The sequence below is a fragment of the Papio anubis genome, chromosome 1, assembly GCF_008728515.1.
Source record: "Papio anubis isolate 15944 chromosome 1, Panubis1.0, whole genome shotgun sequence".
Taxonomy (NCBI): Eukaryota; Metazoa; Chordata; class Mammalia; order Primates; family Cercopithecidae; genus Papio; species Papio anubis.
Window position 1 is genome coordinate 130680772 of NC_044976.1, and position 18730 is coordinate 130699501.

General features: G+C 41.4%; 1 protein-coding gene across 14 annotated transcripts in view; it reads right to left on the reverse strand.

The window, feature by feature from the left end:
* The window catches only part of DCAF8 (DDB1 and CUL4 associated factor 8), a 46913-nt gene that overhangs the window by 14274 nt on the left and 13909 nt on the right, over window positions 1-18730 (reverse strand). For 9 of the 14 annotated variants that reach the window (XR_004177993.1, XM_009184786.4, XM_009184762.4 and 6 more), the window contains 5 exons: window positions 13708-13782; window positions 9016-9689; window positions 7929-8069; window positions 6464-6558; window positions 1659-1769 (listed from right to left, as the gene is read on the reverse strand). Coding sequence is in view for 13 of the 14 variants with exons in the window: in XM_009184786.4 (XP_009183050.1) it covers window positions 1659-1769; window positions 6464-6558; window positions 7929-8069; window positions 9016-9689; window positions 13708-13756 (1070 nt within the window). In the remaining variant the exon portion in view is untranslated. Of the gene's footprint in view, window positions 1-1658; window positions 1770-6463; window positions 6559-7928; window positions 8070-9015; window positions 9690-13707; window positions 13783-18730 lie in introns of those variants that run through there. The other 5 variants (XM_009184831.4, XM_009184814.4, XM_009184797.4 and 2 more) reach the window with 1 other exon arrangement.

The window sequence follows — 18730 nt, forward strand, 5'->3', positions numbered from 1 at the left end:
GTAGAGGTTGCAGTGAGCCGAGATTGTGTCATTGCACTCCAGCTTGGGTAACAAGAGCGAAACTCTGTCTAAAAAAAAAAAGAAAAAAAAAAAATCTATGGCTACACATTTGAGGACTGTTGGTAACTAGAGGAAATGAGTTTTGAAGACATGGGAATAGGGGAAGAACAGAGAAACAAGGTTTTGTCCAGGATTCCTGAACAAGGCAAAGTCATCTCTCATGTATTTTCTAAAAATGTACCCTATTCCCCATGATTCTTACTGATAAAATGAATCTGGAAATACAGCTATAAAATGTGCTCTCATTTCAAAAGGAAGATGACGCTTTTCACTTACCATTAGGAAAGCAAAAAGTCACTCATTTTTCTAGTGATCTTGTCCCTCTCTCTCCTTTCTAACTGATGAGCCCAAAGAAACATAGTTAAAATAGGCCAACTGGATAGGGATGAATACAGCTTACTACTAAGGGTCAGAGGAAATTAACTAATACATATGGAGATTGAATCCACAGTGTCTGTTTTCCTTAGGTCATGTATCAAGAGCCAGTGTTAACAAAAGGTGTTCACGGTAACAAAGATATCACTATGGATAAAAAAAAGTGGTAGCTCAGGACAGTGAGAGCCAAAAAACCCTCAGTTCACACTAAGTGCTCCCAAGTCTAACTATTTCCGAATTGAAAACCAGTATTTAAAATTTCTAGGCCGGGTGTGGTGGCTCACGTCTGTAATCCCTTTGGGAGGCCAAGGTGGGTGGATCACAAGGTAAGGCGTTCAAGACCAGCCTGGCCGAGATGGCAAAACCCCGTTTCTACCAAAAACTACAAAAATTAGCCAGGCGCGGTGAGAGGTGCCTGTAATCCCAGCTACTCGGGAGGCTGAGACAGGAGAATCACTTGAACCCGGGCGGCAGAAGTTGCAGTGAGCTGAGATCACATCACTGCACTCCAGCCTGGGTGACAGAGTGAGACTCCATCTCAAAAAAAAGGATAAATAAAGTAAAATAAAATTTCTAGTGCATGTTTATTTATATATGAAAAAGGTAGAAGATTATTTACTAATACAGCAGCTGCTGGTAAACCTAAATTCACAGCTTAGCTGCCATGTGAGGACCTTGGTAAATTCATCTAACTTCTTCTCTTTTCTTTTTTGAGAGAGACTCTCGCTCTGTCATTGAGGCTGGAGTGCAGTGGCACAATCTTGGCTCATTGCAACCTCTGACTCCTGAGCTCAAGTGATCCTCCTGCCTCAGCCTCCTGAGTAGCTGGGACTACAGGCATGCACCACCACGCCTGGCTAATTTTTGTATTTCTTTTTAGAGACAGAGTTTCACCATGTTGGGCAGGCTGGTCCCAAACTCCTGACCTTAGATGATCCACCCGCCTCGCCTCCCAAAGTGCTGAGATTACAGGTGTGAGCCACTGCACCTGACCATCATCTGACTTCAAAATTTGATAATCTCTAAAATATGTAAAGTCACCCCTCAGAGACTGTTACATTAGAGAACAGAACATCTCCAAAGGCATGTAAGATTTTTGGAAAATGGTAAAAAATCCAAGATAATAGTTAATGGATTCCTAGAAAATTCATAACTCTCCATAAAGGAGCACAGGGTAATCAGTCTTATAAACTGTCAAAGACACAAAAGAGCCACAAACTCACCTTACAAACTGATCTCGTCCACCCACTGCAAACTGGTGGGTATTGGCAGGATTCACAAAGATCGTATACAGTCCCACTTTCTTCTCTTTCTCTTTTGTCACCACCAGTTTCCTTTAAGAGTAGAAAAGCACAGAAAATTATATACTCCAAAAGATCCAGATGGCCATGGTAAAGGAGAGCCAAGAGAGTAACATGGCTAATAAGTAACCAAAGAGATTCTCATTTGGAAAGAAAGTTTGTTTTGTACGTAACAACAGGAAAAAAGCACACACATGTATTAAATGGGACTTCGGGGATTGGGGAAAAAAAACCTGTAGTGAAGTCACTTTCTAGTGTTCCTTAAGAAGTATAAACTAAAGGTATATGAATGTACCGCTCCTCAGGAAGCCTCAGTTTAGCTGGAGTCCAACACAATAACAGCCAGTTATTAATCAGACAATACTACAGATACTTTCCTACCCTTTATTGATACATACATCTTATCTTCCCAATCACCTGGGAACAAAGGGAGAAGTGGAAGAATCACAGAAACAGTAGGCTAAAAAAGACCTTAAGGTCAGAGACTCGCTCTCAGATTCCATTAAAATGTGACTTAAGGCCAGGTATGGTGGCTCACGCCTGTAATCCCAACACTTTGGGAGGCCGAGAAGGTGGGTCACATGAGGCCAGGAGTTTGAGACCAGCCTGGCCAACATGGCAAGACCCCACCTCTACTGAAAATACAAAAATTAGCCAGGCGTGGTGGCGCATGCCAGGAATCCCAGCTACTCAGGAGGCTGAGGGAGGAGAATCACTTGAGCCTGGGAGATGGAGGTTGCAGTGAGCAGAGATCATGCCACTGTACTCCAGCGTGCGCAACGGAGCAAGACTGTCTCAAAAAAAAAAAAAAAAAAAAAAGTCACTTAAAACCCAACTTAAGCCAAGCACTGGCTCATGCCTATAATCCCAGCACTTTGGGAGGAACCCTCGAGGCTAGGAGCTCAAGACCACCCTGGGCAACATAGCAAGACCCCATCTCTATAAAAAAAATTATAAAAAGCCGGGTGTGGTGGCTCACCCCTGTAACCCCAGCACTTTGGGAAACCGAGGCGGGTGGATCACAAGGTCAGGGGTTCAAGACCAGCCTGGACAACATGGTGAAACTCCGCCTCTACCAAAAATACAAAAATTAGCCGGGCATGGTGGCATGCACCTGTAATCCCAGCTACTCGGGAGGATGAGGCAGAAGAACTGCTTTAATCCGGGAGGCAGAGGTTGCAGTGGACCAAGATCATGCCACTGCACTCCAGCCTCAGTGGCAGAGGGAGACACTGTCTCAAAAAAAAAAAAAAAAAAAATTGTTATAAAAAATTAGCCAGTGGGGTGGCATGCACCTATAGTCCCAGCTACTCAGGAGGCTGAGGTGTGAGGATTCCTTGAGCCCAGAAGGTTGAGGCTGCAGCGAGCCGTGGTCTTCCCACTGTACTTCAGCTTAGGTGACACAGTGAGACCCTGTCTCAAAAAGCAAAAAAATAAAAAACCCAGCTTAAAACATGCACACTGAAAACATACATTTTTCACTGAAGAAATCCAGAAGAATCTGTCTAAAACAGCCAAAATTTGTTCCAGGTTAAGGGTGGCATGATGAATATTCTTCTCAGATCTAAGCATTCGATTAGTCAAACATGACATAATGAAGATTGGTAAATTTACAGGAAAGGAAAGACTTCAAGAAACTATAGGAAGAGGCTTGGCTTTAGCTTTTGTTTTTAAGTCTAAGGTTTTAATTATTTCTGATGCTATGGAAACAAAAAGAAATATAACCATGACAACAAGTTTCTTTGTAAAGAAATGATTTTAGCATATTTTCTGCATAGCCAAAGTCACTTCAGCCTAGAACTGTTCTAGGTAAAGTGGAAAGATTTTACTTAATATCTCTGCACCTTTTCATTAAATGAATACAGAGGACCAGGTGCACTGGCTCACGCCTATAATCCCAGCACTTTGGAAGGCTGAGGTGGGCGGATCGTTTGAGCCCAGGAGTTCAAGACCAGCCTAGGCAACAAAGTGAGCTCCCATCTCTATTTATTTTAAACTTAAAAAAAAAAAAAAAGAGAGAGGGCACTGAAAATGAATGTCATTAGGGGAAACCTCCATCCCCTAATGGTATTCCCCACACACCTCAAAAACACAAGGCAGGAAACATGTCAAAAGAATAACAGCTTCAGGGACAAAACTAGCTAAGAGACTGCTCTAATATGAGCTTTAGACAGGGAAAGAAAGTAGGAGCTGATGCTGCTCCTTCCCACAGGACCATCTCATTTTCTCAGCAATTTGAAATTTCAGAAGGACAAGGTCAAACAAACACAAAACTTATCATGTGGAAGCAAAATGAAGAAACTAAGGAATAGATTATGAAGTACTGGCTCCACAGTTACGTAATCCTGACGAAGAGCTCAATCTTTCTATGCCTCAACTTAATCCCATAAAACAAACATTTCTCCCTCCTGATGGGTAAATGTAGAGTACCCTGAGCTCTGCAGGTGACATGCAGAGCTGCTATAAAAATGATTATCATGGCAATAGGAAGAAAAAATGTTCACATTAGAGGAAACATGAAACAAATTCACCAAATTTTGCCTTAAAATTAATGAATAAGTATTTCCCAGCAAAAAAGGAAAAATAATTACAGGTGAGACCAAAGGATTTCTTTGAAGAATACCTCAAACTGGCTTGCACTGGCTAAAGGAATATTACATCCACAATTTCAAATCAAACTCTTTTCCTAAGATGTTAGTCAATTGTATTAGCTTTCAGAGACTTGGCTATCATCATATATATACAAAAGAAAATCTCCCTTATGCCAACTTCACACAAAAATGCCTCTGACAAGATCATGCCACTGCACTCCAGCCTGAGTGACAGAGTGAGACTCCACCTAAAAAAAAAAAAAAGCCTCTAACATAAGCAGATGTTCAGCTTTTTACCCCATTCCAGCCTATAACACTACTTTAACCCTTATAACAAAAACTTTAAAGACTCACTGTCTTTATTATTCAAATCTAGATTTGGGTCTCCTTCTACTCTTCCTTTTCTCCTTGTTCCCCTCTTTAGATTCTATCCTATCATTGCTTATGTTCAGATTCATGGTTAACTTGCAGCCAGACTTTCTGCCTATATAATTTCATTACAAATTCAATAATCTGCCAAAGTCATTTGCTCTACTCATTACTTGAACCAGATTCAATTCCTGGTGGCAAAAGTGTATATGGAGAGAAAGTTTCCTTCTGAACCTGATCCACAGGATAAGATCTCATTCTGTTTCACAACTCTTTAACACAGCAGATTAAATAAACTTATTATCATTTTTTGCTTTTTTGCCCTTCCCTATGAAAAACTTGCTAATCTTCCATTACCATTACAGAATCGTGGAACTTTAGAACTAGAAATAACAAACATTGTGTAGTTCAAAAGATTAAATGATTTCCTCAAAGTTAGATAACTACAAAGCTAGTACTAGAAGGCAGAACACTTGTCATTTAGGGTTGTTTCCTTTCCAGTATAAATCTCCCAACCTTTGTCCTCCTGAAGGTTACATAAACAAGCAACATATTTTTTCCCCAAGCCTAAAACATTTCCATCTTTTCAGTAGTCGTAGAAATTCTTCTACTATCCCAACAGCTTTTTCTGGACTTATCTCTCCAAAAATAAAAGGCTACTAATAATCAGTCTTCACATTATATTCCCCAAATTAATTTATATTTTACTTATGTCCTATGTAAATCATTGCCATCCCTTACTCAATACTGGTACTGACCTATAAGATGTTACAATAATCTATTTTTTTTTTTTTTTTTTTGAGACAGTCTCACTCTGTCACCCAGGCTGGAGTGCAGTGGCATGATCTCAGCTCACTGCAACCTCCACCTCCTGGGCTCAAGGGATTCTCCTGTCTCAGCCTCCTGAGTAGCTGGGATTACAGGCATGTGCCACCACAAACGGCTAATTTTTGTATTTTCAGTAGAGACGAGGTTTTGCCATGTTGGCCAGGCTGGTCTCGAACTCCTGACCTCAAGTGATCCACCCAGCTCAGCCTCCCAAAGTGCTGGGGTTACACACATGAGCCACTGCACCCAACAAAGATTTGCTGTAATAATTTTTAAGACAGACAAGACAATAAACAATAAACAATCTAGATATCTATCAATAAGTCATAACTAGTAGTGCCTGAGTTGAGATTTGACCTAGGTCTGCCTGGATCCAAACAAGATCCTGTGTTTTTTCTATGATATCACCCAGTTAAAAAGGAACAAAATTTACCTATAAGTCTCAGATTCACATACAAATGAACTGTGATAAAACAGAACTCAACTACAGCTACTAATATTTTTGTCCAAAATTCATCATATTTGTATGTTTCTATAAATAACTAAATTTAAAATTTATTAAAATTTAAAATTTATTAAAATTTAAAATTTATTAAAATTTAAATTTTAAAATTTACAGGACCTATCTCTAAATGAGTTTGTGGAATAATGTGCTTTCTGTGGGTAAAATGATTGATATCCGAGTGAATAAAGAGCAAAAGATCATCAAATTATTAAAGGCCACATATAATAAGTAAACTGTTTGAGAAATGAAGGTAGACTGAATAGAATTTCACTGCTGAGAAAGAGAGGAAGTAAGGAATTCCCCTTACACTACCTCTTAACCATAGGCACAAAGGTACTATTCTGATGAATCAGAGTTAGGCAATACCAAGACATAATGGAATATGTTCGAGGCTAAGAGATACAGTTCTATAATGATACTACTGCTACACTTACGAAGCTGGGCGGTCTTGTCTCAGGTCAATGGTGAAAACAACTGCATCTTCACCTGCAGATAAGAATGTACAGGGAGAGTCTGGTTCCAGAGCCAACTGAAGAAGAAAAAGGAAAAACATGAGGTTTCTAAATATTAGAATTAGAGGTCATCTAGTTCATTCCTGTAACTTTAGGAAGGGCTGCACTTAAAATGTACCAAAAAGAGAAATGTCTACCTTTTTGTCATAAAATCCCAGGAAAGGAGATAATTTAAGTCCACTTACTCTTATTCTATGTGAATTATTTATAGCTTTGTTTATTCTATACAAGTCAAAGGACAGGTGATTTGCTATTTCAACTAAGTCCCCAAGAGATATGAACAGAGATAGCAAAGAAAAATATCAGCCATTAGAGTTCATTTCCTTTTTCTCCAGTCAGGGTCTCATTTTGCCACCCAGGCTGAAGTGCAGTGGCATGATCATGGCTCGTTAAAGCCTCAACCTTGTGGGTTTCAGTGATCCTCCCACCTCAGCCCCCCAAGTAGCTGGGACTAGAAGCACAAGGCACTATACCTGGCTAATTTTTTCACTTTTTTTTTTTTTCCCACAGATGGGGTCTTGCTATATTGCTCAGGCTGGTCTCAAACTCCTGGCCTCAAGCAGTCCTCCCACCTCAGCCTCCCAAAGTATTGGGATTACAGGCATAAGCTACCATATTCAGCAACAGTTCATTCTCGAAAAAAATCAATTCCGTACCCTTAGGTGCAGAGAGAAATGGTGTCCAACTTCATTCCTTACATCTTAGTTCCTTATATCTAAAAATTAGTTATCTAGTGGGTTAAGAGTAGACTTAAGAATCAAAGAAATAGGTAATTTTCACATATCCTGGGCCGTCTTGGCTAGAAAAGGATACTCCAGGTCCACCTACATTTTTGCTTAGGGTTTCTAAGAGAGTACCAAACTCTTTTCATGGCACAAAAGAACACCACCATGCCTACCTTAAAACTGGCAGCTCTTAACTCCTCGCTAGCTGCCACCATGATTATTTGGCCTATATTCTCAGCTTTAAATAGGGCTTCCAGAAAACAGTGCTATTTGTGAATTCAGAGTTTAAGCAGGTAAGCTGAAGCTCTCACACATGAGGAATCAACCACTAGCACCTTGAAACTGTCAAAATACCCTAAAAAATCAGAATAAATGTAAAAGGTTTAAAGGGCACAGGAGACCTCAAAGATCTCCAAACCAGCTATGGCTTAGCTTAGGGGCCAAGTACTGTAAGTGCATGATCCAGGGATCTTTCAAATACTTGCCTTCCTAGGAGTTTAGGGTGGCTGCTTTTGCTCCTTTAACTACAAATCTTAGGACTGAAAGAGGTGAGGCATGTGACCACAACAAACGTGACACTATGGGCAGAGATAAGGGAGAACCTTGGCTGAGAACCACAGAGGATTTGGATTGCACAAACTTGGGAGCAAGGTCTTACTTACCTTGTGGGACGCTCCTTTGTGCTGGGCCACACGTTTTGTATTCTTGCAACACTGTGTAGCAGACAGTTCTGCTACCCGAACCTGCCCATCACGGGCACACATGGCCAGAGTGGAATCACCACTGTTAGGAAGAAACTTGGCCTGGGGTGTTAAGAATGAAAACAAGGACACACAAAAGAAATGAGAGAGGTAAACTTGAGAATGAAAAATACGATGATGACCTCAACTTACCCCCTTTTCTTACATGACAGCTGGAAACTTAGCTTTCCTACTCTTGTACAGCTGGCTAAGCCCAATTTCTTCCAGGAGTTAAAGGAAAGGGAGAGAAAAAACGTCCTTTGATGTAAGAGAGCATTTCAGTTGGCTCTGGAAGACTGAACTGGCACATAAGAGCTCAGGTGAACTAGGACTGTACCTAGCAGGGGAGAAAAGGAATAGAGGAGGAAAATCTACCTTGATTCAGAAAGCAAATATAAATTTGCCACAAAGAAAAAGGAAAATAGGGGGAATGTCAGGGAAGAAAGGAGAACACCCTTAGGATAAATGGCTGGTACCAATATAGTAGATGGGGCCAAGGAGTAAAATCTTTACAGAATAATAACAGTATAAGCTAATATTTATCAAATGTTTATTAAGTACCAGCCACAGTTCTAACTGCTTAGCTTCTATTGTTATTCAATCCTCATAACTCTATGTGTTATTAGTCCCATTTTACAGATAAACTGAAGACAAAGGTAAAATAACTTGCCCAACATCACTGAGCTAGTAAGCAGAAGGGCTAGGATTTGAATTCAGGCAGTTTGGCTCAAGAGCCTGTGCTCATACTACACTGCCTCCTACCAGCACACATTTAATAAGCTGCATGCACCCTATCTATAAGGCTTCCAACAGTCCATAATGCTCAAGGAATCTAAGGTTGCCAAGAGTCTTTCAGTGTATTCAGGTTATTATGGGAGCCAAAGTAGGGTCATGTTGCGATACCTAATTCCTAGAATAACTCACTATCAGCTCCCACTCCATGCTGCAGTTCAGATTTCTCTAACTCATGCCTGATTCTCTCAGTTGCTATTATGCTCCCTTGCCTCACCTGGAACACATTACTTTTGTGGCCACTCTCAAAGTCCAGTACTGGCTGCCGCCGCACCCAATCCCACACCACCACCTTCAGGTCATCGCTGCCACTGGCCAGCCAGGTGCCGCGCTGGTTAAAGTGCAGGGTATTGACACAACCAGTATGGCCCTCAAGCCCATGCTGTAGGCGGAAACGCTGCACAAAGACTCTTGCCCCACAGGCCTCATAGACAAAGCGGGCACTTGAACCCAGCTCCCGCTCCCGAAGGGCAGGGAGGGCTTGCCAGCGAGGTCGGGGTAGAGCTGATGTTTCTGAGGACACCCAGTCCTCTAGGGCCCGCTCATCATCTGATGAGTCCTGGTCACGGTTAGCCCGCTTGCGCTGTACACGGCGCCGAGGCTGCTCTTCTTCCTCCTCTTCTTCCTCCTCTTCCTCTTCCTCTGAGCGGTCATGGACTCGATTTTCATCATTAATGGAGTAATGACCAGTGTCCTCCATGCTGTCAGAGTCCTTATCTTCACCTGAGCTCTCTGTGTCTGTGCCTCGACTTTCTGTGCTGGTGCGGTTGGGGCCACCATCATCCCCAGTCAAACTCAAACTCAGGTCTGAGGCCTCCACTTCAATGCCTGAGGATGTCTCCCTCCCCTCTTCAGCTCCAGACATCTCTTCTGGACTGCTAGACAGGCTTCCTGCATGTTAGTGAGGAATGGGTAGATGAGAGGGAAAAATAAGAAAACAGGATAGTGATCAGAAGGACTTCCCACCTTAGTCTAAGAAATCATCACATCAAAAGACCAAAAATGGAACTTTGGTCAAAGTGTTTTCATTACAAATGATTACAGAGAGTACCCTCTGAGGGGAAATCTTGTAAAGGACAAGAAACTGGAAAGATTAAGATGAAATCCAAACACATAAAGTACTTCAACAAAAGCAAAGAATCTAAGGACAATCTAAGATTACATTAAGTTCTCAAGAGGCAAAACATTGGCATATTGTATAAAAGTGTGCCTGATAGGCCGGGCGCGGTGGCTCAAGCCTGTAATCCCAGCACTTTGGGAGGCCGAGACGGGCGGATCACGAGGTCAGGAGATCGAGACCATCCTGGCTAACATGGTGAAACCCCGTCTCTACTAAAAAATACAAAAAACTAGCCGGGCGCGGTGGCGGGCGCTTGTAGTCCCAGCTACTCGGGAAGGCTGAGGCAGGAGAATGGCGTAAACCCGGGAGGCGGAGCTTGCAGTGAGCTGAGATCCGGCCACTGCACTCCAGCCTGGGCTACAGAGCGAGACTCCGTCTCAAAAAAAAAAAAAAAAAAAAAAAAAAAGTGTGCCTGACACATCTACCATTGGCTTTGTTATATTGGATGGCCACTTATTAAATTATAGCAAATAATTAAACAGAATATAAAAAGAAGAGCCAACTCCAGCCAAGAGATAGCATAGCCATCTTTTTAGTGAAAGATGGAAACTAGTTGATAAAAATCACTGACTTATGGATGTGGAGTTGCACCATTTTCTACTTTAAGCAAGTATTGGGCGGGGTGCAGTGGCTCACAGCTGCAATCCATCCTAGCACTCTGGGAGGCCAAGGTGCGTGGATCACAAGATCAGGAGGTCGAGACCATCCTGGCTAACAGGGTGAAACCCCGTCTCTACAAAAAATACAAAAAATTAGCCAGGTGCCTGTAGTCCCAGCTACTTGGGAGGCTGAGGCAGGAGAACGGCGTGAACCCGACAGGCGGAGCTTGTAGTGAGCCAAGGTCGCGCCACTGCACTCCAGCCTGGGTGACAAAGACTCTGTCTCAAAAAAAAAAAAAGAAAGTACCACTATACCTCCTGTCACCTAAATCCTAAGTTTCTTCCCCTAAGTTTCTAAAATTCACTAAGAAAGGAAGCTGAAGGGGTAAGTGGGAATTGTGATCATTTGAGTGGGTTCTTGCTCACCTTTTGCTAGTAAATATATTTTTGACTTACTTCCATTAGCTTGAATTTTTTAATATAATTTTTAGTCACATATTTTTAGTCTCTCTATTGAGACAAAATTTTATTAGGAAGCATATATGAAATTGAGAAAAAGCTGGGCAACTATAGTGGTGCCTAAAAAGAAAGTTCAGTATATTCTAGGTCTGCTATGCTGGTAGTTAAATAACAAGGTCACTTTCATCGATCTTATCTCCTATAACTACATATTGCATTCTCTTATCTCACACCAGCCAAGTCAATTCCAATGAGCACTTGAGGAATGTTCTAGAGCCAATACAACCACAACTTCCAACCTAAGTCAAGGTGTGAAGAAAAAAAGAGGAGAATAAAGATTTTAAATGCTGCTCATGGGCCTCCTTTCCTCAGATGGCTATAAATTTTATCCTGCCAGAAGTAAAAGCTGTCAGGAAAGGCAGACCATCCAGTATGAGCTATTCAACTCCAATACCACACTGATGTTTAACGTTAACTCCAGTATGAGAGAGCTATTCAACTCCAATACCACACTGATGTTTAACGTTAACTCTAGTATGAGAGAGCTATTCAACTCCAATACCACACTGATGTTTAAGGATTCAAAGGTGGAGCACCTTACTGCCTAGTCATGTGGGTTAGAGCAGTAATTTGTGAAGATCTCTGAAGCAATGGAAATCCTTTTCAATGTACTCTTAGGCAAAACCCAATACTGAAAAAAGATCAACAATACAAGTGCTTTGATTCAAGCAGTAACAGAAGGCCAGGAGACATAAACAGTTCTTGCAGGTTGGGTGCAGCGGCTCACGCCTGTAATCCCAATGCTTTGGGAGGCCAAGGTGGGTGGATCACCTGAGGTCAGGAGTTTGAGATCAGCCTGGTTAACATGGTGAAACCCCCATTTCTACTAAAAATACAAAAAATTAGCCGGGCGCGGTGGCATGCGCCTGTAATCCCAGCTACTTGGGAGGCTGAGGCAGGAGAATCGCTTGAACCTGGGAGGCGCAGGTTGCAGTAAACTGAGATTGCACCATTGCACTCACTCCAGCTTGGGTAACAAGAGCAAAACTCTGACTCAAAAAAAAAAAAAAAAAAGCCTCAACTAAGAGCACAGTATAAAACAACTGGGCTAGGGGCTGGAAGAAAAAGTTACAAAGTACAGAAATTTAAACCCAAGAACCCCATGTGCTGAGCCTGTTATATATGCTACGAAAGTTTAGCAGTTACAATTTCTTGAAATGCTACTGGGCTTGAGCTTGGGAGTGGTGAGCAGGAACTGAAACACACCTAACAGGTCTGTAGAAAAGAAAAAATAAAGAAAAGAAAAAATAAAACACCAAAACATCTAGTGTTTATTGCTAAAATTATAAGTAACAAATATAGACAACTTTGGAGGCCTTAGGTATCACGAGCTCATCAAAAAGGCCCCAACAGTAAATCACCAAGATCTAGAGTAGGGGTTTGCAAATTTTTTCTGTAAAGGGCCAGACAGTAAAAACTTCAGGCTTTGCAGACCATATGGAGCTCCACCACAACTACTCAACTCCAGTGTGTAGAACAAAAGCAACGCATAGACACTACATAAATGAACAGGCATGACTGTATTCCATTAAAACTTTACAAAAACAAGTGGCAGGCTGGATTTGGCCTGCAATTTATAGTTTGCCAATCCCTGACCTAGCTAATGGTCAAGCTCCAAATCAACAGTATACTTTAACTCCTCTAGAACCCTGTGCCTTTCAACTAAACCCAGTGAAAAATATGAAGCACTTTCCTTTACAAAAGATGAATGAATGGCAGTGATAAGAACATATGGAGCAATGAAAAAACATGTTGAAAATCTCACCTATCCTTCCTCCAATCACATCAACTAGAATTTAGCCTGTTATCCTGACCTTCAAGGTGCTAAGGAATGCTGGACTCTGTACTGCCCAACTATATCCATTTAAAGGCAGCTTCTCCAGTTTAAAAGTTGGCTCAGAGGTGAAGCACTGGTTAAATAACCCAGGTGGTAGTTACACTGTATTAGAATTTTTATATTCTGCCTTCAAATCTGCCCTAAAGCCAGTGATTTGACACTTGGCAGCACTGGTCCTGAAAAGAAGGAGGGAAAGGAAGGAAGGAAGGGGAAGAAAGGGAAGGAAATAAGGAGCGGAAAGATGTCCCACTCCTAGTTGGGTTCTAACTTCATCCCTTATGAAATCACCTTTTTTTAAAAAAAGATGGGGTCTCGCTATGTTGCCCAGGTTGGTCTCAAACTCCTGGGCTCAAGCGATCTGCCTGCCTCAGCCTCCCAAAGTGCTGACATTATAGACATGAGCCACGATGCCCAGCCATGTAATTTCTCTATCAAACTACTACTTACTGTGGAAAAGGGCCTCTCAATATAACTGGGGAAGCTCATCTTCCCTAAAATTCCCTTGTTCCTACCAGTCATGGGATTTTATTTTTTTCCTTTATTAACAGCATTTCCTAGGTTCTCCCCATCCTTATAGCTTTATACAACTCCAAACCACTTGACCTCTTAGAAGTAGAGCTCTATTATTGATCTTTTGAAAATGATCAGACAAAATGAGAAGAAGCAAAAGCACAATATAGTCCAAGGTGTTTCCTGTGTAGTTTCCTATACTCAGAACAATACAGCAAAGTTTCCCTCCCTCCACTAAAATCCAGGCCTCCACTCTATCTTGCAGGGAGGAGGAGAACCTCAGTTGATAGTAAAAATAGCTTCACCTTCATTTTGGCCCCTTACCATTAGCTAAGTCTGTTCTGCCATCTGTGCTGCTCCCTTTGCTGGACATCTTGAATGATGTTTGCTGTAGCCAGCCTGGGTTTGGGAGAGGAAGAAACCAAAACAATTAAGAAACCACTTGGGAAAGAAGACAATAGGGACAAGATTTAACAATGTACAGGTTTTATCATTTTTATAAAAATGATTTGTGTATGCATGCTTAACACAGCTTCTCAGCTTGTGAAAAGCACACCAGAAATTTTTTCTTCCCTATGTTTAAATTCCATATAATGACATATTTTGGGGGAGGTCAAGTGCCATCTCTTTACTTCACTCACTCAGTAACTGGCAGTGATTTTTCAGATGAGAAAGTGGGAACTAAAAACCTGGAACAGCAGGCGCATATCAAATGACAGGTACTGTAAGCCAAGAGTCTCAATACATAAAGCTAACTTCAGCACTGCCCCCTAGGCAAGAATCTTCCCACGTAAATAAGTGACATACGTATCCTCAAACTTCGTACAACACTTGTTTTCACAACATGAAGAGGTGAGTCAGATTCTGAATATCATTTTACACACAAATCAACAGATAGAAGAAATCAAGCTCGTGGGGGAAGAGATTGAACTTTCTCTCTCTATTCACTCAGATGCCTAACTTCAAACCTATTATTTCTTTTTTTTTTTTTTTTTGAGACAAAGTCTCACTCTGTCACCCAGGCTGGAGTGCAGTGGTACAATCTTGGCTCACTGCAAGCTCCGCCTCCCGGGTTCACACCATTCTCCTGCCTCAGCCTCCCAAGTAGCTGGGACTACAGGCACCCGTCACCACGCCCGGCGAATTTTTTGTATTTTTAGTAGAGATGGGGTTTCACTGTGTTAGGCAGGATGGTCTCGATCTCCTGACCTTGTGATCCGCCCGCCTCGGCCTCCCAAAGTTCTGGGATTACAGGTGTGAGCCACCACGCCCGGCCCAACTAACTTCAAACTTATTAAAGGCACAGATACTAAGGATTATAGAGCTGAAACTAGAAATCAGGAGCACCCTATCCCTAGGAAAGAACCTTAAGTTGTTTCGTTTCTCTTAGACTAACAGTCAGAGTCTCTAAGCACAAAGACAAAGGTGGGGAAGAAAAGGGCAACATTTCCATTAAACCATCTCATCCCATTTCATATAATAATGGCAAACATTGTTTCACCTAACAGCACCAGCTTTCACTAGACTCGTCTTTCTTAAGGAATCAGGGTATCTAACTCATTTCCTTTTATGCCACTATAAAACATATTTTTTTCAGAGCCTCACTGCCACCTCCAGTAAATTCCAAAGAGCAAAGAATAATATTATTCAGATCAGAATTTTGTTAAGCCCTTTCAGTGACTTGGACAAAAGGCACTGGTAAAAGACAAAGTATAATTATGACCCCAGTCCTTGTACCCAGGCACCCTGGCCTCTAATCTTTCAACAGCCCTTTCATTCCCATGACAATTATTCCAGAATCAGCCTCATCCTTATCCTTTTCCCTGCTACCCTCTACAGAAATCTAAGCTGCTTCATTAAAAGTATCCTCTGTCAAGAGACAGCGGCCCAAAGATTGTTCATAATAGGTCAAGGTGGGAACAGAAATACTGCAAGAGTGGGGCTGAAGCTGACTGAATTTCAGGAAAGGACACCTGGAAGGGTGACGATGAAAGACAACGCCAACAAAAAACAGATATGTGAAGCAACATAAAGAAAAATAGTGAGAAGCTGTTTGCAATGCATTTTGTTTTTGAGGTAGACAGTTTTGTATAGCATTCCTCACAAAGCATTTGTTTTTCCCTCTCAATAGTCCTGTTTATATTCTTTAGCATAGGAGCCTATCTTCTCCATCTAGAATTTAAAAGTATATTAATTCCTATCAAGTGGGGAAAATGCACTACTTTGTTAAGATTAATCCCAGCACTTTGGGAGGCTGAGGAGGGCGGATCACCTGAGGTCAGGAGCTCTAGACGAGCCTGACCAACATGGAGAAACTCCGTCTCTACCAAAAATACAAAATTAGCCAGGCGTGGTGGCACATGCCTGTAATCCCAGCTACTAGGGAGGGTGAGGCAGGAGAATCACTTGAACCTGGGAGGCGGAGGTTGCAGTGAGCCGAGATTGCGCCATTGCACTCCAGCCTGGGCAACAAGAGTAAAACTCCATCTCAAAGAAAACAAAAATAAACAAACAAAAAAACACATTAAAAACAAAGGTAATACGCAGACCAGTGTAACATGAAGAACAGATCTGCTGTTTTCCCACCTCCATAATCAAAACTCTTTACCATACGTTTCACCCCACCATTATCCACTCCCAGAGAATTAAAAAGCAGCTCCAGAGAACCTCTCTTAAAACCAAGTATCAACTCCCACAGGAGTCCAGACTGCCCGAACTTTTGACTCATAATTGCTCTAGAAAATACATGTGCACAGATGACAAAGGTAAGTAGAATTAAATGTCAAAATTTCTGCAGAAGGATACTCTAGAGCAGTGGTCTCCAAACTCTGATTATGAACCTCTATCAGTGAAACCTTTGAGCACGAACCTGATGTTCAAAGGTGTGGCATGCACCTGTAATCATAGCTACTCAGAAGGCTGAGAAAGGACTGCTTGAGCTCAGGAATTCAAGACCAGCGTGGGCAGAACTGTGAGACCCCTGTCTCAATCAATTAATCAAGGAGGCAGAGATGCTGTGCCCTAGGTGTCAAGTATAGGAGCCACTGAAAAATCTTTTCTAGTCAGGCACGGCAGCTCATGTCTGTAATCCCAGCACATTGGGAGGTCAAGGCAGGAGTTGGAGACCAGCCTGGGCAACATAAGGAAGACCCCCATCACTACAAAAAAGAAAAAAATCAGTCAGGCATATGCCTGTAGTCTCAGCTACTCGGGGCGGGGCTGAGTTGGAAGGATCACATGAGCCACAGAAGTTGAGGCTGCAGTGAGCTGTGATTACACCACGTCTCTCCAGCCTGGACAACAGGGCAAGACGCAGTCTTCAAAACATTAAACAATAAAAAATCTTTTCCATCACCAAAAAATACAGTTTTAACTTTATAAACTGAGGTCTGCAGAGAACATATTTGACCCAAATCCAAACTATCTTCTTCACTTTTCACTATATTTCCAACAAATCCACTATTTTTACTTTGATCAACTTTCACGTAAAATCTAGTCCAAAGCTAATCTCACTGAGGTTGGAAAAGCTGATAAGCTCACTGTCCCAGGTAGTTGGAAGAGTTTAATTAGATTAGCTCCACTGTTCATATTCTAAAAATAACCATAACCCCTGCCAAACTGAAGGTTAAAGAGTAACCCACTGGAGGGTGAGGAAAAAAGGCCCAAGTGCCATTTTAATTTCACTAAGAAATTCCAGTGACCTAGATTTTTCTTGTCTTAGTAAGAATAAAGCCTTAAATTTTCAACCAATTACATGACAAAATATTAACTAAAAACCAGGCAGAAAGACTTTAATACGCTGGATAAGAGTACTTTGTAAAAGAGATACGAAGTGTCTCTTGTTTAAAACTACTGGGGCTGCTCTTTCCCCCTAATGATGAAAGATCTGTACAAGAAAGAGACTACGTATCCCTTGTCTGGAGTATCCTCTTATCCAAAATGCTTGGGGCCAGAAGTGTTTCAAATTTTTGAATATCTGCAATATACCAGTTGAGCATCCCAAATCAGAAAATTCAAAACCCAAAATGCTTCAACGAGTATTTCCTTTGAGCATCAAGTTGGCAATCAAAAAGTGTGGCACATATACACCATGTAATACTATGCAGCCATAAAAAAAGATGAGTTCGTGTCCTTTGTAGGGACATGGATGCAGCTGGAAACCATCATTCTCAGCAAACTATCGCAAGAACAGAAAAGCAAACACCGCATGTTCTCACTCATAGGTGGGAATTGAACAGTGAGATCACTTGGACACAGGAAGGGGAACATCACACACTGAGGCCTATTGTGGGGAGGGGGGTGTGGGGAGGGATAGCATTAGAAGATACACCTAATGTAAATGATGACTTAATGGGTGCAGCACACCAACATGGCACATGTATACATATGTAACAAACCTGCACGTTGTGTACATGTACCCTAGAATTTAAAGTATAAAAAAAAAAAAAGTTTCAGATTTCAAAGCATTTGAGATTTCAGATTTTTTAATCTGGGATGCTCAACTTGTACCAGAATAACTGAACATTCAACTGCCAAAAGAAAAAGAAAACCTCAATCCATACACTGTTCAATATACAAAAGCTAACTCAAAATGAATCACAGATCTAAATATAACTTAAAACAATACAACTTCCAAAAGAAAACAAAGAAAATAATCTCTGTGACCTTGGGTTAGGCAACAATTTCTTAGGATAGGACACAAAAAGCATATACAAAAAAAATTAATCATTTGGATTTATCAAAATTAAAATCTCACTGGGCGCAATGGCTCAGGCCTGTAATCCCAGCACTTTGGGAGGCCAAGGCAGGCGGATCACCTGAGGTCAGGAGTTCGAGGCTAGCCTGACCAACATGATAAAACCCCATTTCTATTAAAATACAAAATTAGCTGGGGTGGTGGCACATGCCTGTAGTCCCAGCTACTCAGGAGGCTGAGGCAGGCGAATCGCTTGAACCTGGGAGGCAGAGGTTGCAAGTGAGCCGAGATCGCACCATTGCACTCCAGCCTAGGCAACAGAGAGAGACTCCATCTCAAAAACAAACAAAAAAAAGTACTGTAAATAATAATCCCTCGAAAAGATCCTCAACATTATTAATAATTAAGAAAATATAAATTAAAACCACAAAGAGAATCCACTAAACACCTATTAGAATGGTCAAAAATTGTTTAAATAACAAAAATTTACTTTATTAAGTACTAACAAGAAGTAGCACAACTCTTATACACTGTTACTAGACATGCAAAAGAGTATAGTCATTTTGAAAAAAGCAATTTGGCAGTTTCTTATGAAGTTAAATATACACTTATCATACAACTCAGGAATCCCACTTCAGCTTCAGAAATTTA